The 21,080-nt window shown below is 40.3% G+C and overlaps 1 protein-coding gene across 1 annotated transcript in view; it reads left to right on the top strand.

The window, feature by feature from the left end:
- LOC111875500 overlaps positions 1-21,080 on the top strand; it is a 512,348-nt gene that overhangs the window by 276,022 nt on the left and 215,246 nt on the right. Inside the window, exon 3 of the mRNA XM_033755834.1 lies at positions 11,498-11,625. Coding sequence (XP_033611725.1) covers positions 11,498-11,625 — 128 coding nt within the window. The remainder of the gene's footprint in view (positions 1-11,497; positions 11,626-21,080) is intronic.

Raw genomic sequence — 21,080 nt, 5'->3', positions numbered from 1 at the left:
GCTACCTACACACAGAACAACACAAACACTGAATAAACGTACACAATACAGATGCTCATGAGTTGAGTGGGTTTCGAATACATGACCTCAGTGTTCGAGCAGGCGAAGACGGTTCCTGCCGTAGACAGCGTGGCTACTGTGTTCGGCCGTAATTTCCTCTATTCACCTTTAATTCACAAATCTTAGGTTCTAATTCTTTCAGGAAATTCCTATTCTTAAACATGCTGAGCAAGTGACTTATCTTAGGCTACGAGCGTACTTATTAAATCGAATCAAGTTGCGTTAAATCGGACAGGACTTTCTGAGACACTGCAAAGACAGACCCAGACACTGGGCTGGTCCAGTAGGGCTAAGTTGAGGGTCTGCCTTTGAAGTATCTTAAAGGGTCAAACTCGATTCCGCTTGACTGAATTTTGTTCGGATAGTGCGTCCGTAGCCTTAGGATAAAAGTCGAAGTTTACATGCATATAAAAAAACAAGTAAATACGTATTATTTAATAATTAGGATTTATATACGAGACTACAGACTAAAATCTTACGAAATGAAATATATTCTGTGTATTTTCTTTATTGCTAGTGGGGTGGGACTAAGTCCCTTGTACTGCGGTGAGGGTGATTGTGGAGCAATTGATGGAGTGAAGATCGACAGGGGAAACCGAAGTACTCGGAGAAAACCTGCCCCAGCGCCACTTGTCCAGACCCGGGATCGAACACGGGCCCCGCGGTGGGAAGCCAGCGACTAACCGCTTGAGCTATGGCGCGGCCTTCTGTATGTTTAGCCCGCACTTATTCTATGAGATTCTCTGAGCTTACTTACCTTAATGTCCTTTCCAAACGTTTGAACTTGACCACATCTTCGAAGCAGTCTTTATTTAATGACTGTGCCTGGGTACAGAGCTCGGGAAGACCCGAGGGAATTGAACCTAACAGGGCGACATAGAAGTACCAGGGAAACATGTCTACCCGAATGAGATGGATGAGGCATGAATCACGAATGAGAGAGGTGAGAATTCAGATTCAAAATTATAGTCAGAAAAGCTGATATAGACCTTGGAAGACATAGGCTTAGATCTAAATATAATATTAAATGGATGTTAATGAAATGTGATGCGAGGAAGTGGATTGGATTCATCTAGCTCAGGGTAAGGTCTCGTGCGAGGTTTTATGAATACTGTAAACACCTTCGTAATATGTAAAAGGCGAACAGGGTGTTAAGAAAAGTATTTGGACCTAAGAGAGATGAAGTGACAGGAGGTTGGAGAAAACTGCATAATGAGGAGCTTCATAACTTGTACTCTTCTCCAAGTATAATTGGAATGATCAAGTCAGGGAAGATGAGATGGACAGGGCATGTGACAGAAAATGAATGCATGTAGGATATTGGTGTGAAAGCCAGAAGGAAAGAGACCACTTGGAAGACAAAGACGTAGGTGGATGGACAATATTAAAATGGATCTTAGAAGAACAGGATGGAATGATAGGGATTGGATTGATCTGACTCAGATTAGGGTCCATTGGGGGGTTTTGTCAAAACGTTAATGAACCTTCGTGTTCCATAAAATACTGGGAAGTTCTTAAGTAGCTGCACAATTGGCGGCTTCTCAAAAATGGCTCAGCACCTCCTCTTAGTGAGTGAGTTCATAAAATTTAGGTGTTTCTTGACTAGTTGGTGATTGTTGACTCCCCAAGATGATTCTGATAAAAGTAATTAGTGTCTCACTCCGCTATTAGGAACTAACTCTTCTAGGAATAATGTGCAGCCAGTAGCTTTAATCTGTGGCATCGCTGATATAGAAACAGAATTCAGATCTCTTGGTTTTCAATGAAGATGAAAGAGAGATATCGCCAGAAGATAGATATTTCAGTTGAGTGCTTTGGCTTATTCAGCAAAGAATGTTCTTCTAGTCTGTCTCGAAAATTGGTCCGTATGATCTACAGATCTAGCCACGATATCGCTAATTTCACGAACAAAGTGCTGTGAGGGATGTGAATAAAACCACATAAAGAAAAAGTCACTCAGCCTTTAGGGATCGACAAATATTTGTCATTCCCATCAGGCTATTATTACACACAAACGTAACTCCTTCTGCGTTTCATGATACCATTGCTTCTACATGATATTATGCCGTGTAGTCTGGTATAAGTTTCTGATTTTCGGAGGCATATACTGCTTCCATTTTCATGGTCGAGGATTGTGTCAAACAAGCTGGAATAAGTAAGATTTGAGGTTTTCACGACGGTGACTATGAAGAAAGCAGTCTTCTTGGATGTGGCACCGTGTAGATGTGGTGTTAACAGACGTTTCGGAGGAACGTATCGCCTCGGTAGCCGAGCGGTCTAAGGCAAGTACTGTCTTCGCTCACCTGGAAACTGGGATCGTGGGTTCGAATCCCACTCAGGGCATGGATGTTTAGTTTGTGTTTGTGCGTTTTTCTGTGTTTGTATACAGGTAGAGGCCCCGCCCAAGCAGTCCTACCGAATGTGTAAGATCTAGAAGAACCGAAGTGAACGGAGAAGCTCATGGAGGTAGGCCTAGGCCCACTGGGGCTGTAGTGCAAAGAAAAAAAATGAAACGCCCAAAATTTGTTGTAGGTCTGCTATGCAAAATATGAAATTAGAAAGAATATGGAAGAATGCGATAATAGCATAATTTAAGATCTTATCCTGGCTTTTGCCTGGAGATGATAAACATCAAGAGAAACCTGTCAGGATAATCGTGTTCTGACCTAGATTCGAACCGGATATTTCTCGGATACAAGTCAGAAGCGTTACCGCTTGTGTTAGCTTCCTCAGTGCTGGAGTTCTTTTGATTGAAAGACATGAAACTCAGGTGCGTGGCCGTTAAGTCGTTAAGTCGTTATCGACTTTTCTCTTTGCTTCCTGTAATGAATTTCTGTGACCGTTACATCTGTTGTCCCATTCAACAACTCCTTTCACTACGTCAGATTTTCTTACCTTCACTTGTCCCGTTCCATACGTTTTATGAAAGGACCATGATGACAGCTTCTATCAACTGTTCTCCTCTGCTCCTTCTTCACGGTATCTCTTCCGTTGTCATGGTAACGCCCTGTCACTTATTACATTTCTTTTAGCTCCCTTCGGTTGCTGTCAGTTCTCGTTAAAGACAGATTCCTCCTAACTACCTACCACACTCTAGAGAACCCTATTTTCCTATTCCCCCATGCGCCCTGTAAACCACTTACACGCCCATCCGATAAACACAGTCATACGGCTCTGTCCCTTCTGTGATCCTCTTGCTGTGTGCGTGACTACTTTCTCTTGCGTAACAAACTCCATGAAATGGAATCCTCTTTGAGTAGCTGATCGTTTCTCAGTGGGCAAAAAAGTTACTCCACAAGCTCCAGCCACTGGACCATATCATGAACCAGATGAAATGAGATCTCGCTCTCATACCATATTTCCTTAAACGGTCTGTTATCCTTCCATCTATGCCTTGGTTTATCAAATGATCTCTTAAGAATTATTTTTCTTATACCTTTCTTATTAGGTCTTCTGCCCTCTTTCACGTCAAAGTTAATCTGGAAATATGGACCTTACAGACAGTTGGTAGGACTCCTTGGACGGGGGGATAAGCCCTATCGCAAGGCCTCAACACAGAATAAACTCCGAAAGACATCAATTACTAGAGTAAGATTCGAATCCACGATCCCAGTGTTTGAGAAGGCAGAAACATTTCATACATTAGGCCACGCGGCCACTGTGATCTGCCTTTTCAGATTTACAGACCAAAATTTTGTATGGATTTCTTATCTCTGCCTTGTGTAGCACATGCCTCAATGATCTTATCTTCCTTTAATTTATTCTAAAAATATTCTGTGACGCTTTTATGTTACTCTGAAGTACATTGTTGCGCGAGAGATGTCTGCCAAGACGGGCAGAATGGGGCATTAAACCGAAACTGAAGGCGAATTCACCAGGCCTTCTTTTGCGTAGCTTTGGGTACAGTGATTTGATTTAGTAAATGCGCGTAATTTTTTTTTCTGTGGCCCTACAGCCCCAATTTGGGCCTAGGCCTACCTCCATGAAACTCTCCGTTTCACTTCGGTTTACTAGATCTTACACATTCGGTAGGACCCCTTGGGCGAGTGATCAGCTCGTCGCAAGGCCTCTACCTGTAGACAACACAAAAAAACGCACACAAACATCCATGCCCTGAGTGGGATTCGAGCCCACGATCCCGGCTTCCGACCGAGCGAAGACAGTGCATGTCTTAGACCGCTCGGCTACCGTGACCGGCAAATACGCGTAATAGCTGTGCCAAAATGTATTTATTTGTTCACTACACTTTCTATTGTGTATGAGAAAATGTATATTATTAAAAGGTAGTAGTGTTAATATCTTAGCTACATAAGTACCGTTCCGCTATCCATATTTTGTTTACCCTTGCGCCAGAACAGACGTGCATCTACTTTTGTAAAAAATTGAGTGACAGCCGAGGCGCCTTCTCTTCTCAGTACTGGACACAGTGCATCAACATGACATGTCTCTGATATTTTTATGAAGTGAAAGTCTTAATTTTTTCCTAGTATTCGTTGAATAAGCAAATAGCCCTACATAAATTTCCTAATCCAATTAAAAGAAAAATATTACCTAAAAACCGCCATCCTTTCACCTAGTTGATAAACAACCACGGCTTAACAGCAGTCAGTTTTTAAATACGTTGTTTTCTACAAGATCATGTGCTTCACCAGTGACATAAAGCATCACTGTATAGTGTTCAGGACTCGGGCTTCGTATTCTGGACAGCCACATTTCGAATCTCGCCCTGAGTATCGGTCGTCTTGACCTACGCTTCTGTTGTTCTTTGTCTGTCAAAGTAGCACTAGGATAATAGTGCCGGATATGTGCTCGAAGCAAGAACATGGAGCCAGAGAAACAACCGTTGCTGGCCATCGGCTCTGAAACAACATTCGTCTCTTGGCAATGGCCACGAAAGAGACAATGGAACGACGTCCGTTGCTAGGCAGCAAATTCCTAATAAGCAAGAATAGACGGCCGCTTCTTAGGAACGGCTCGTTAAACACAGCCCGCGGCGACGGATACGCATGCGAGAATGAACGGTGTATGCGCGGGCTTGCCGATGAGTTATAAGGAAGACAATTGGAGCAACCAAGTCAATTCTGTGCAGGAGTCTGGAGAAAAGAGTCAGTGACAGTTAAATGTTCAGTTGAAGGTCGGGCTGTGAAGAAAAGACTAGGAGGTTAGTGTGAAATGGCCACCAGCCTAGGAGCTAGTAGGTTGGAAGGGAGCCGCCAATCCGAAAGGACTTGAACGCGGAAGCAGAGGAATAGCCATTGTTGGAGCCGTTACCAGGCAACTACTAGTGAAGACACTGCGGGCTGGAAAATTCTTAGTTTGTGCTCTAGTGATTTGTGAAATGTGGAGATTAGCGATGGTGCTGTAATTACTTGTAGTTCCGTGTTGTTTTATAAGTGATCAATAAATCCAATATCTAATCCAAAACCCCAACGAGAGTTACTCATACACGTGACAATACCTTAAAATATACCAGCACCGTCTCCTTCGACGTCATTCATCATTTACAAACATCCTGTCCTTCGACGCTGCATGAACTATGTACTTCATAAAATGTCGCTAAATAAACAAAGACAATTTTCAGATGCATCTTCTTCCTTCCTCGCAGCAGACGAGGCAGATCTCTCGTATATCACTCACAGGATAAAGATAGTTCGTTAACCGACTGCAAGTCTTCTTCAGATCTAGGCGTGAAACGGAAGTTACAGGAGCCCCTGGGAAGTTTGGGAACGCTGCAAGCCATGTTGTGTTACACTATGCAATGTCACTCTGTCACTGTGGTGCACTTAAACCGAAATTGCGGAGTTCCATGTCTCTATGCGTTCTTCATAACAGCTTAATAAAAATCACAGTTGGTGGGGTGTTTATATATGCTGTTCTCCGCAAATTTTATTTTCTAAACTCCTGAGTGATTGTAGATATATTTTCGCATTTCAAAGTTTGTTTGGGGGGGGGGATTGAATTTTGGTTCGTATCAGTCTAATATAATTCATACTTTACCAGAATTTCAAACTGAATGTCTTTACTGCTAACTGGTATTCATTTCCTGCAGTACTCTGAATATTCGGTTGTGTGTGTCAATGAAGAAAGCAGTCTTCTTGGATTTGGCACTGTGTATATGTGGTGTTAACCGACGTTTCGGAGGAACGTATCGCCTCCATCTCCTGCTTTTACCGGTTCTCACGGTCTCTTAGCTTGCAGATTTCTTATATTTTTTCTTCTACCCTGAAGATGGAGGCGATACGTTCCTCCGAAACGTCAGTTAACACCACATATACACGGTGCCAAATCCAAGAAGACTGCTTTCTTCATAGTCACCGCCGTGAAAGCCTCAAATCTTACATATGTGTGTCAATGTTTGTGTCATTCATTTGCAAGTAATTTTTGCTAATCTTGTACATATGGTAGTTTCCTTTGTCTTTAAGTGTTTTCCTTTTCTGTTTGTCCTTTAAACCAACATCTACACGTGATGATAGCCAGTCAGGTCGAAACTTACAGTGTTGTATAGTGAGCAGACGAAAGCTTTGAAGTATGAATGTTAACACACTGACGAAGTTGCACACAGACGGCAAGCAGTGAGAACACGAAGTTTGGTGAAGATACCTAACTCCATGGAGCTGAGTCATTCTTGAGAATCCAACAATCCCTCAGCTATTGAAAGATTTCCCAACATTTTATGGAACCCGAAAGTCCACTACAGCACTCACTAGAGCCCTCCACTGTCGCTGTACTGAGCGAAATGAATCAAATCCATTCTACCCCATCCTGTTTCTCTAAGACCCGTTATAATATTATCCTCACTTACGCCTTAGTCTTCCTAGAGGTGTCTTTCCTTCTGGCTTTCCCACCAACCTCCTATGTGCATTCCTCTTCGCATCGTGTGCTACATGCCCTACCCATCTCATCCCCCTTATTTGGCGAAGAGTATGAGTTATGATTGATTGCTATAAGTTACGATTGATAATGCATTCAATGGTCATATACCTAGTTCGAATCCCGAGTAATATATAACAACTAAAATTTATTTTCTTATTCCGCTGCCTTTCCATTCGATGTTGGAATTTTTCTTGAAGCAGGCTGTAAAAGTTTGCGTCATTCCAGTTTAGTATTTATATGCAGAATATTACATCTGAAAGAACCACCTCTCAGCTTGTATTGTTTGTCGGCCCATAACGACGACCCTAATTAATGTACGCGGTGCATCTAATTATGTTGAAAGTCCACGGGACATGAATAGAATTATGAAAGATTTTGCAGGATTAATATAATTCTGCACGTGCCCTCGGCAGTATAATATTCAGACGCCTCTTTGCAGCCACTCCCTTCTCGTTCATTTTCTGCTCACTTTGTTCTTTCTTAAGTCTCACTTCTTTCCACAGTAAATATAATATTAACATTGAGTTTGTCCTTCCTTCAAAAGGAAAAATGATCCTCAGATTCTAATCAGTCTCGTAATTAATTAGGACTCTTTTAATATATTCACTAAGGGACAGAAGTCGGACATAAAACGATGTTACACGACTTACACGTATTTTGAATCTTAGCTAAGTTAAGAAGAATTAAATTGAAAGCTCAGAGAAAGTTATATGAAGTGTCTAGAATCTTCATTTTTCTTTCATTAAAAGAGGCAATTAACTGGTGGGCTTACGTCATAAAGACGCAGCCTGATTGACTTTGCACTCCTCTTTTGCTTCTTGTTGAATGATTGCAGCTGGCTTACTTTCAAATCCCTAACTAATAATCTCAATAGAGACTTATTTTAATACAGTACTATTTTTATATTATGTATCAAAGGAACATACTAATTAGCTACGCTTAGTTTCGCTCAAACAGATTTACATGTTGACAGTATCTTCCGGAATTTTCAAATACAGTAATCAATACGAAATCCTTAGTAACAAGAGCAACGCTGTTCACATCGTCATGAAACGAAAATACAGGTAGAAAGACGAATGGACAAAGGCGATTCAGAAGGAAAGAAGAGAAGGGAGAAAGAAAGGATGACAAAAATAAGGAAAGAAGTTAGGAAGAAAGAAGGAAAGAAAGAAAGAGGGAAGCAGGAAGAAAGAGAACGTAGAAAATGTGGGAAGAAACAAGGAAAGATGAGAAAGAGGAGGGTAGAAAATGAACAGAGAAATAAAAACGATGGGACGATAAAGAAAGGGAGAAGAACAAACTAATAAATAGAAAACAGGAAGAAAAATATAAAGAAGCAAATATAAAAGAAAGAAACAAATATAGAAGAAGGTAGTAAGGATAGGTACCACGAGAAAATATAGCGTAGTGTTATGTCAAAACAAGAGAGCAAAATGGAAACCTTAGTCCTCAAGCAGCCGTCTAAAAGGAATGTAATTTAACAGGTTTATCATTCTTACAGCATACTCAATATAAAATAAATATTTAATTCCAATACATAACTTTGTCAGCAAAATTTCTACGTATATAATGAGATTAATAAGTCGGCCGTTTGAAAGTTACAAGCGAAGTTGTGGGCCAAGTTACAGTCTGCTCAGTTAACATGGACTCTGTGATCCGTAAAAGCTTAAGGACTTTTATATAATATTGGAACAATACCCAGATAAACTCTTACGCGGACATACAGTCAGCAGATGTAAGTTAGGCTGACAGTTTCTCTTTTACATGCAATCTTCATATTTTGCATAGCTGTATTGCCAAATGCAAGAACAGTGTAAGATTTACCTAATTAAATTACAGTTGGAGGAAAATGCTGGGAATCTCAACGTACTATTGACCACACGAAGGAAGCTTTTCGTAAAAATATATGTACTTATTATATTCGTTCCATGACCAAAGCGCGACAAAGAAATGCCGCTCGTAGGTGGGACGTTAACCGTCTATTAAAAGACAGATCTACACGTAATGCAACGGCGGTGGGACAGCTCAGTTGTCATGATCCAAAAAGTTTGGAGGTTCACTGAATTGTGCTGGCCGAGCTGTAGCGTAATGATTCAGCGGTGATGATTTGTCAGTTGGCAACCTGAAAGCGTATTCTAACCATAAAGAGCGAATACTCACAGAATATAAAGCATTGTGAAGCATTGCCAGGCAACGGCTCAGATATTAATGCATGCGCGGTGACGTCACGCAACAGTAGTGGAAAGGTATTTTCTGTGTGGTCTGCTCTACGCAATAATAGAATAGTGTTTTCTGTGCGTGGTCCGTGCCGAGAGGATATAAGGGAATACGGGAATGGGAATTGATTTCATTTGAGTTCCGAAATTCTAAGGGAACAGCAGTGTGACCAGAAGAAGAATTAGAAGACTTAGGGTGTGACGTTACATGTGCTGTAGTATATCGATATTGGGAGTGTGTAATTTAGTGAGACTTTTATAGTTCATGTATTATAAATCCGTTGCCAGGAAACGGATAGTGAAGACCAGTGAAGATAGACTGAGAAGATTAGTGTGGAGTGATTGTAAATTGTGTAAATCAATAATAGTGTTATAATTAATTGTAGTTATGGCTTATGAATATCCAATAAATTTATTCGCCAATCCAAACTCGTGTTCTTAGTTAGTAATACACGTAACAGGAGTTATTGAAATGTTTACATATTCGATACGAACCTACCAGACGCAAGTCTGGTCGGCAGGTTCTTAGCAACAACCATACAAAATGGGTCAGTCTGTACCGGTCATTTTGTTCTTATGTCCCGAGACCATGAAACCCTACAGAATAACAAGTTACGTCAAAGTTAAGGAAAGGAAAGTGATTAGTTAACTTCAGACGTTGAAATGACTCCAGCAGCCATCTGATTTATGAAAATTACAGAGGTAGACATTACATTTTTAATTGAAGACGGGCTAACAACTTCTTGACACGCTTATAGAATTTACCACAGGTTATGACTCAAGCCATCAGACTCAGATATCATAAAACTACAGGGGTGGGAAAAGCATTTGCAGCACAGTCGGTATAGCAACTAGGGAGGAATGACCGAGGAGTCGGTGTTCGATTATCGGCTAATGGAAAAATTATTCTTTACTTCATAACGTCCGGGATCACGCGGTAGCGTAGTCGGTTGAGGCACTATGCTACAAGCCGGAAGGTCGTGGGATCGAATCCCGACGAGGTGGATTTTTTCAATTGACCTAATCCTTCCAGCCGCACTATGGCCCTGGGGCCGACTGAGCCTCTAATAGAAATGAGTAACAGGAACATTCTTGGGGGTAAAGGGCGGTCGGCGCGTAGGACTGACAACCTTGCCGCCATCTATGAGCCGGTTATCTGGAAAATATGGGAACCTCAATATCTCACAACCCTATGGGCCTCCACGGCTTGTTACAGGGATACCTTTACTTATTTTCTTACTCCATAAAATCCAGATCGAATGTGGGGACTTCCGAACCTGCTACACTACAGACTGTTTCCCCCGGAGTAACGAGACTGGGGACTGAAATCGACCTTTCACCTCCATCTAGTGTCGAGGTCAAGAATGTAGGAACTATTCTTTCTCTCACTCATGCGTCTTCATGGCCTGATGCTTAATTAATTCCAGGGATATCTTTGCCTTTTTCTCCTTTACATATAACGTACAGGTAACATATGAAGCTTTACCAGAAATTTCATCTTGATGTTTTGTCCACTTAACTATCCTGATGAATTTTCTTTGTATTATGCATATAAATTACATATTATTTTCGTATATTAGCTTTCGAAGTTGAATATACGTAGGCTAAGCTAATAAGTGGGGGATATATCCAACGTGTTAGGTATTGAAGAATGCAGTCTTCTGGAATGTAGTGCTGTGTAGATCTTGTGTGAACCGACGTTTCGGTGGAACGTCGATTCACACAAGATCTACATTGCGCCACATCTCAGAAGAGATAGTCACCACCGTGAAAACCTCAAATCTTACATAATGTTAGTTATTGTCCAAAAATATGCTTAAAATAGAATACACTTCATTTCAGATGGAAGAACTTGAAATGAAAGATATTTATCATCAGAAAATGTATCAGACAGTCGTCATAAATCTAAATTGTGAGATCTTGTGGTAATTTTTTTGTTGAAATCATAAACTCTTGTGATATTAATGAATGGGATGGTTAAGACTTTGCTTTCATGGTAACCCTATTATGCTCTCATCAGTGGACAGCAGTCGGAGCTAGAAAATCTCAAAAACGCATCTGGGTCCTCCCGTAAACCGTCCGTTATTTTTGTCAGGATCTGAATCTAAATTAAATTATATTGATAGGTTAAAGCAGAATCCAACAACCGAAGGCGTGACGAGTATCCACCCAGCGGTGTCAAGAGATGTTTCATGCGGAAAGGCTGAAGGAGAGACACGATGAAGCGAATAGATGCTTTTCGCAATTCTTGCGAAAGCGTCTGAAATTGGATCTTATATCCCATGTGGGTGTCCGAGGAGTCGGCTTGGTTTGAAGTGCGAATGACGGAAGCTTATATCTGTTTGCAGAGCCAACTACTGACATCATCGGTGGCCCAGACTTGTACATCGACCGTGGCAGTACCATCAACCTCACGTGTGTTGTACTATACAGTCCGGAGCCACCAGCCTACATATTCTGGAATCACAATGAGGCGGTGAGTACACTCAGCACAGTAACAAACAACCTGCGATTTCTCAGCACGATTAGGAACACCAAATCCTTTTTCCGAATGTTTCCATTTCTCTAAAATAGACTTGTCCGAACGTCTTAGGAAGTTAAAACTTTGATGCATGAAACTCGTCGAAATAATATTGTCACGTATCGGGCGTATAACGCGACAAATAACTTCACGCTGTATTTGATATAGCGAATTTTATTTCACATTCGCACTTACAATCACCCAAATTACAGATTTACGATTACTGCTATCTGCAGTATCACAAATACTACACTCAAAATGCCACAATACAACTGACTGGTTGCTGGCTAACTCGGAACTAACTCGGAGGTAGCTCGAGGACTGACTGTGAATAGCCTTCGCTGCTCCTCATGTAGCCTCGATCGGACAATACAGAAAACGGCCACGTAATAAGCACCCTTGTTGCCTGGCGCTGTGTTGCTAGCAACGCTAGCGGTAGTAACCGCTGTTACTATCGTCGTCTCTCGCAATCCTGGTAACCCGCGCTGCCTAGCCTCACGCGGTACCCTTGGTGACGTCATCGCTATTGACTCGCGTTGCCTAGCGACCAGGATGCTAGGACTCGGCTAACATCGGCTCGCTTCGGCTTTGCTCGGCGCATCACGGCTGGCGGGGGTGGGGGAGGGGCGTCATCCATAGCTCAACATGTCACAATATTAAAAAATTCAGTTCCTACCTTACAGAAAATTTGCTACCTTTTTATTACATTAATTAGTTAATTACATATACTGTAGCGTAGTGGTTAAGGCACTATGCTACAAGTCGGAAGGTCGCGGGTTCAAATACCGATGAGGTCATTTGATTCTTTTTAATTGGCCTAATCCTTCCGGCCGCACTAGGCCCTGAGGTTCACTCAGCCTCTAACAGAAATGAGTACCAGGAATTAAATAAATAATTTTCCTGGAGAGTAAAGCGTGGCTGGCGTGTACGGCTGACAACCTTACCGCCATCTTTGAGCCGATTGTCTAGACAATGTGTGATCCTCAACGTCTCACAACCCTATGGGTCTTCATGGCCTGTTACAAGGATAGCTTTACTTTTCTTTTTTATACTTGGCAAAACTGAGAGGTGCGGACAAATTCTGGTCACGATTTCCACATACCAAAACAAGAAAAAAGTCTATATCATCATGTGTTCATAAATTTTGGAGTAATAGTTGAAAGAGTACATTTATAATGAGTGCTCAAAATGTCCTCCATGAGATTCAATGCAAGCTTTGACACGTGTCATGATGGACCGCCGTTCAAAGATGCAGGGGCAGTTGCAGACAGTCTGACAGGCATCCACATTGCGTTGTGCCTCTCCGCTGTCAACAGGAGCTGCATACACAAGGGTATTTAGGTGTCCCCAGAAGTAAAAATCCAGATGATGCAAATCTGGCTTGTAGCGGGGAGGTTATACAGTGGCTCCTCTACCAATCCACCAGTCATGACAGGTGTTGCTGAGAACATCTCGCACAGCACAGCTAAACTGTGCCGGAGCGCCATGATGCATGTACCACAGCCGTGTTCTGACTGCCAGTGGTACGTCTTCCAGTAGCTTTGGCAGACATGTGAGAGGAATTCTCGGTATTGGTTGCCTGTAAGCCGAATAGTAGCAAGACGTCAAGTAAAGTCCGTGTGATTTTCTTTATGGTATCTACATTATCACCCAGTAGATTCACATCATCAGCATAGACCAACAGCTGATGTGTCCCGTTTAATTTCAGTCCCACCTGGTTTTCCTGGACCTTCCTAATGGCATATTCTAAAGCAAAGTTGAAAAGGAGTGGCAATAAAGCATCTACTTGTTTAGACCATTCTGCATAGGAAATTTATCAGATAAATATTTACCTACAGGAACTTTACTATACGTTTCGTTTAAACACATTTTAATTAAACTAACTAGTTTCATGGGTATCCCAATCTCTGTCAGATAATTGTACAATACTTCCCTCTTACCTTTAGAAATTCATGTCTCCTAGTGGGAGGTAATTGATTCCAGTGTTGTGTTGCAACTAACTTTACTGAAGATAGTGTGTCTTGAGAAGATGACATTTGTTCAGATGGCAAGAACTTCCCAGTTTTTAAGGGTACCGAAATCTCATGACCAAGTTCTCACGAGCAAGTCACTTACACTATCCTTAGCCAGTTGAATCCAGTCCACATCCTCATGAACAATTTCTTTCAGATTCATATTAATACTATTATCTTAATGATCTTCTGAACGTTTGTGAAAATAGCCTGCTTTTCTTTATGAAATTATTATGTTGGGCATGGCTCATCATCTTAAGCAGACTATATGTAAATTATACGTTTCATATTACCTGGACAGCGATCAATGTTTTGTCTAACGGGACCATCTAAGTAGCACTCTTTTCCCATTTACGCCCGATGAAGAGAGATCCAGTTTCCAAAACATCTTACAGTGTAATGTAGTGTACATAAGACGACAGACAACATTCAGTATAGTTTCAATGGCCTCTTCCAGTTGTGCTTGGTTCTTTCAGACGCCTTTGCCCCTTCAGGTTTTCGGGGCACACAGACTAAAAGTATGCAAGATATAAATAGTAAGGCCTGAAAGTGTAACGAATTTGAAAGGGATGTGATTTCAATACAAGATTAAATGCATGATTCTTTCATGAATATGAGCCTGTACAGGTTTCAAAAGAATAAGTCGATGCTGTAAAGCGGCCATTGCAGCAGTAAAACATATTGCTCTTACTGGCACTTCATAAGGATCGTATTTATTTTAGTTAGAATACGCCATCTGTGTGTGAGTAGACAGATCTAGCACACGGTGTACTGGGGAGCAGGGTTCTGAGGTAGAAACTCTACTGCAGCAGTTATTAAATACACCGCCCACGCAATCATTTTAATTATCTGGTTTATAATACTGGAGTTTATAAGAAAAACTAAAAGTCCAAATAAAATAGGGCGACGGATATGACTTGTCTAAGATCGTTCTTAATTCACTTCACTATAACTAGAAGCATGGTAACCGTTGCAGATCATTGTTATAACAGGGACTAGCCTGGAATGTAACTGTTATATATTAAGGTACAAAACCGGTCACGGTAGTCCAGAGGTATAAGACATGAACTGTCTTTCCTGACTCGCATGCCGGAATCGTGGGTTCGAATCCCACACAAGGTATGGATGTTTGGTATGGTATGTGTTTGTTCTGTGTTATGTTGCCCTAGGTTCAGGTAGAGGCCTTGCGACGAGCTGATCACTCGTCCAAGGGGTCCTACCGTCTGTTAAATGATCATGAAAATGAAAAATCAGGGGCCAAGGCCCAAGGGGGGTGTAGAGCCAGCGAAAAGAAAGGACACAATATACAACATAATATTTGAGGCGAACTTCAATACTGGCAAATAATTCATGTTCACCTATTAGATAGTAGTCTGAATTCAAAGCATAACCACAATGTACTCTTTCTGATAGTGAAGTCGATTATTACACATTCTGTATTACCTCTTGATTTTCCAATAAATTCGCAGTCTGATACAATATATTTCCTACGAATGTTGGCACAGCTATATATCTGCCGTGTTTACATAATACAGTGGTCTATTTCCATTATCTATCAGAAAAGCTACTATCACTGCATTCCTGAGTTAGCTGAAAACGTGCTTTGAAGTAAAACGGTCGATAATTGTAATAAATAAAGCGGAAACCTTAAATTACACAGTAGTGGCCTCTGTCTGCTGTTACCTGTACTACACGTACTTAAGTTCCACAGAGGCAGGAATAACTTGTCTCCTCACCCAGTCACAGCTATACCGCATTGAATAACACTTTTTTTATTCTTTTTAAATTGAATACCATATTATATGCTCGTAGACTATAAACTACATACGCCTCTAATCAAATGATTAGAGACGTTGTGCAGATGAGAGGCGAGTACATGGTCATTAGAGGCCATGGAGCTCCAACAATTGAATTGTTTAAGCACATATAAAACAGGAGTGAAAAGAAGTAGTTCGGTTTGGAATACATAATCCCATATGTTACAAATGAGAATTTTCCTATCTTGCATGCCTTACTGTCCTATGTGTTAATTTATTTCAAATACAATTTATATCGGATAGAAATCCCGTTGATGAATGCCAGTCAAGATACACATCAGTATATATAGTCTAAACTTACTTTCTCCTGTGTTTCACTGCAGAGAAAAAAGTTTCGAACAAATTCGGTATGTCTTTATTTTGTGACAGGTACTGAATTAATGTACCATTGGTCATTTTCGATAAAAGTAGCTTCAGTTCGATTTGAGTTTAATACAAAGCGGGGATATTATTATAAGTTGACATATTCAAACTCGGAGTTGAACTAATTACAGAGCTAGAGCAGTAGGTTAATGCCTAAGTTATATTCACAGTCGAGATAATTTTATATCAAATATTTGATAAAATGACCATAACTTGGTGTTACGAGGCGACATCTTCCTTCTATGCCTTATCCTTGCAATGTCGAAATCTGCATAAGGTAGCTTTAAGTTAACCGTTTTGGTTTAATCTTGAGATACATATCCACAATTCTCAGAGTAGCAGTGACTTTTCCATCGTATGGTCGGGTCTTCTTTGTAAATTTTCCCTTGTATTTGCCACTGTAACAAATAGCAGTGGTGGTCTCATTTCATCCATTCATTTTATATGCTATAAAACAATAAACAATGAGAGGTGGGGGTTATTATTATTATTATTATTATTATTATTATTATTATTTAACTGCAAATGGGTTTTCAACCGGTGGCAGTGGTACTACAATAAGACAACAGACAAATAACACACATAAACACTTTCAAAGAAAACACACCACATAAACTTTAGTAGAAAAGCACACAAATATTAGTAGAAAAACACAACATTAATAGAAAATTAACATAATATATAATAAACTAACAGCAATGAATGCGTAATGTGATATAAAATAGTCGTTAGGAAACGAGAAATGCGTACAAAATTTTGGGAAAATTCACTTGAGATACTTCACATATGGAAGGATAATACTAAAATGTACCTTCAATAAGGACGGTGTTTGGATCTGGACATAATTCAGTGATTCAGTGGGCGTAATGCCACCTTCTGTCAACACGACAGTGAACCTGTGGGCTTCCTGAAGAGTTGTGAAATCTGTTGACTATCTGAAAAACAATAATTTCCTCTAGAATACGCAGTAAAATGAAGTTAATTCCTCGTTATGAGAATACTGGCGACTTTCTTATGGAAATCATTAATTTCTTGTTACGTCTGAAAAAAAAATCTTTCTGTAGTGAAAACATATCAGGAAGCCCTGTCACCTCGCTTCCATGACACTTGTTACCGACAAACGAAAAAAAAAAATAGTTCAATTTTTGCTTCTTTTTATTTTCTCTTTTCTTTAATTTCTATGTATATATAAGTGGACGTTTTATTTTGTTTTGGTACGGACATCTGCCTGGAGCTTTGTGGCGTATAAATGAGATGTGTTTGTTTTTAATTAATGTTTCCTGTGAAACTTGTTTTGGTCGCGCATTATGTTCGCTCTTTGATTTATTAGAATTCAGTTCATTTCCCCACTGCAGTTTCTCTCGAATGTTCTTTCTACGGTCGAATATCGAAGGCAGAGTTAAGCATGAAATTCATGACACTTTTACTAGAAATTGAGGTATATATAGATCCATGTTTTGCGCTTAGACACGAAGGTTTCAATGCTTCTTGTCTTCACACAGACAAGCAGATAACACACATTTTGATTTGACAAGATTTCTTTCTGATAATCTATGTAGACAGGGTTTAATTTACATAGAGTTGATAAATATACGCACTGAAACATGCGTATTCTGTAGTACACCTCAACATGTTTTAAATCAAAAAGCGTTTTTGTTAAGAGGTTGCGATGGTTACAGCTTGTCTCAAAGCCTCTAATCATTTATAATTTCGGTAAAAATGAATGAAATATAAACAAGCTGCCGTCACTGGTGTATCACAGATAATCTTTCGCTTAGCAAAACCAATTTCTATAGATCACACACTTCGTTCACCGAAAAAAGAAGCGTATTCTATTACATTTGTAAGAAATCATTACGGCTCTACAGCCCTTTTTTGGGACTTGGAAGCTTTATCTTGATCCTGTACACAGTCGATAATACTCCTTGGATGTGGGAGCAGCCAGTAGCAAGGCCGCTACCCACACACAGAACAAGCGGACACACATATTCATTCCTTGAGTGGGGTTAGAACCCACGATCCCAGTGTCGAGCGGACTTACATAGTTCATGCCTTAGACCGCGTGACCACTGTGATAAGCTGTAACAGATATTAAGCTGTTGGCTTGGTTCGGTTACGATGATTGCAACTTTACATTTCCGTGATACGGTACAATTATCTTCGATCCTTCGATTTTCCCTGATCAGGTAACATCGAGTTTGGGGTTATAGATATCTCAGATATCCTAATTTTCGCTGTTATTACTAATCAGTTGAAGTCTATTTCTCTCTGATATCTTTGTTGTGCCTACGGTAGGCTATCTATATTTGCGATAGACACTCTTATATAAAGTTCCAGACATTTAAATATATTATAGGACTAACAGAAAAAAATGACACATTGTCTTGAAAGACTGTGTTTCTCTTACTTATTGGTGGACAATATTATGCGATGGTTACAAGTGAGGTTTTTTCTTTCCCAATGACCACAAAATTTCCAACGTCTTCACCCAAATCAAAATGTTCCTATTCTGCGTCAGATCTGTTACACCCGTAACGCTTGAATGTGGAATGGACTTGAGACAGATGCCGGAAACTTGTGTTCAATTTTGATTATTTACATTAGGCCTAATGTTACCTTCCAGAATAAACCTTGTTATCCTTAGGGTCAGGCGGTAGAGTAGTTGACTGAACCACTACACTACAAGCCGGAAGATCATGGATTCGATTCCCCATGTGGTCATCGGATTTTTCAATTTACCTAATCCTTCCAACAGCACTACGGCCCTGGGATCGATTCAGCCTGTAATTGAAATGACTACCAAGAAACTTCCTTGGGATAAAGTGCTGCCGGCTGATAACTTCACAGCCATCTGTGAGCCGATTATCAAAAAAATGTGGGAGCTTCGACGTGAGCCTCCACGGCCTATTACAGGGATAGCTTTACCTTTTTTATCTTGTTATTCTTGAACTAAAAATCATTATGACTTAACCCTTCAATACATCATGAAATTCATTTTTATTAGTTCGTGTCCAGTTTCTAGGATATATAGCATACATGGTGTCGGTAACAAAGCACCCCCTTGCCCCACTGGAATTAAGAATGATGCAAGTAGAGTGCTCTTATTTTGTAGTTCCGTAGTTTGATACGACTGCTTGAGCAGTTTGAGTTACTTGGGTTTGAATTTCATTGCCAATTTTTTTGACTAAGATGTTCAACTTGTGTTTTCTTGTGACATTTTAGTACCGAAATATTCGTGTAGAGGATTGTAAAGTTTCATTGAATATAATTCTTAAGGATAATGCTGAGATCAGCTGCAGCTGAAAACGTAAATAATGTTTTGTTTTTTTCTAACTGACCAACTTTGAAGGATTTAAGACGTTTTCACGTTAATGTCTTTTTCATTATTGTGATTTTCGATTTTTTACAAAATGTAAGCAATTCTTTTAATATATCAAGTCAATTGATTTTATTTGTTTGCAATTAAAAAAAAAAGAAATCAAATTATATCATTTGTAGTGCTTCCAAGTAATCACTTCAGAATAATCTTTGAGTACAATCCCTTCGTGTGGCAGAGACTTATCAGCGGACTGAAAATACAACACAACAAATGTTCGAAGCGTTCTCCTCCCTTCTAACCACACTCCACAGAAAGTCGCCGAACTGAGCCCCTAATGGTAATTAGTTTTCTACGCAGATTGGTAATGTCAGCGGCAGCCTCCTCAGCGTCATTAAGTGGGCCGCCACGATCCCAAATTTCTACGGCTTAAAATTTTCCCTCCAAACATCCCCACAAATAGAAATATAAGGAATGAGATCAGGAGAACGTGGAGGCCAGCTGATCCCACTTTTGTCATCAATTCATCTAAGCGGATGTTGTTGTTAAGGCAGTTAACCACAGTACCTTAAAATGAGGTGGAGTACAGCTGTATTACAACAACATCCTCTGCCACATGTATTCAGGTATATCGTCCAATAAATCGGAGAATTTCTTCAAGGAAATCGCAGCAGTGCACTCTACCGAGAGAGTCCTGCATTACGAGTGCTTTCGGTCCGATTACGTAATCGTCTACTCTTCCAGCCGAAACATTGATAATAAATCTTTGCTGGAACGAGAACTGGCAAGTTGCAGGAGGATTATTTCTTGCCCATACATGACAAAACTTCCGTGTACCACTTTTGTAAATATAGCCTTGTCAATGCAGAAAACATAACACGCAAATCTAGGGCTTTCCACAATTTTTGCAAACTGCACAAGTCCAATACGCAGTCCCTTCTTCGTAAAGGTAAAAGTTTAATGTTAATTTGTCCCTCTGATTAAATAATTAAACATTACCCCATGAAACCGTATGGAGGAGTGGCAGTATAAGTCCAACATTCCTTACGTCCGCACTGGATGGAAAGGAGTGGTCATCTTCACGCCCAGGCAGCTTTACCCCGGTAGGTACTGGATATGAAGCTGTGTTGGGCCCAGAGTCGGTCTGGACGCTGTGAAGTAGAAAGAAAATTCTTTCCCCTGCCGGGAACCGAACCCCAACCGTGCGGTTCACACCCAGTGGTTATTCCGACTAAGAAATTGATTTACTATAGATTTATCTACGACAAACGTAGGAGCAATATCCATTCGGGAAGATAAGTCTTTCATATTTTGTGCCTGAGAATTAAGAACTAATGGTTGGACCGGCATGTACTTCAAGAGGACGGAATAGATCAAGCATGTCCTAATCCATGATGATGGTTACAAATAAGTAACGTGAAGTCCTCGCCTTCACCCGACTTTAGTTACTTTCAACTTCAATTCCTGGTATTATATTTACATTACAATATTGGATTGTCCATTCTCTAGACATAAACTAATGGAAGTTTTTTTGTGCTTTTCTTTGGTTCCACGCTGAAAATGCTGGATCAATAGCTACCAGACCATAAGTGCTTTATCGCGTATCCTCTCAAAATCACAATCCATTATAACCATCATATCAATCATAGCATCCATAAGCAGCATATAAAAAGCCTGGCACTGGATTATGCAAACATATGGCGCATGTGCAGAATCCTACTTATAGTTGTGAACACACGGCGTTTTCGGAAATGTGCGAAATTACCCAGTGAGTGAACTGAAATTCATTCAGATTCTCTGTAAAGAAACAAGTTCGTGATAAATTATGACGCCTAAATTTTCTTCTATCAAGTAACTAACGAATTCCACGGGGCTGAGTCCATCTTGAGAAGCCTCCAGTTG

The sequence above is a fragment of the Cryptotermes secundus genome, unplaced genomic scaffold (genome assembly GCF_002891405.2).
Source record: "Cryptotermes secundus unplaced genomic scaffold, Csec_1.0 scaffold358, whole genome shotgun sequence".
Lineage (NCBI taxonomy): Eukaryota > Metazoa > Arthropoda > Insecta > Blattodea > Kalotermitidae > Cryptotermes > Cryptotermes secundus.
This window is presented reverse-complemented; position numbering and strand designations above follow the sequence as displayed.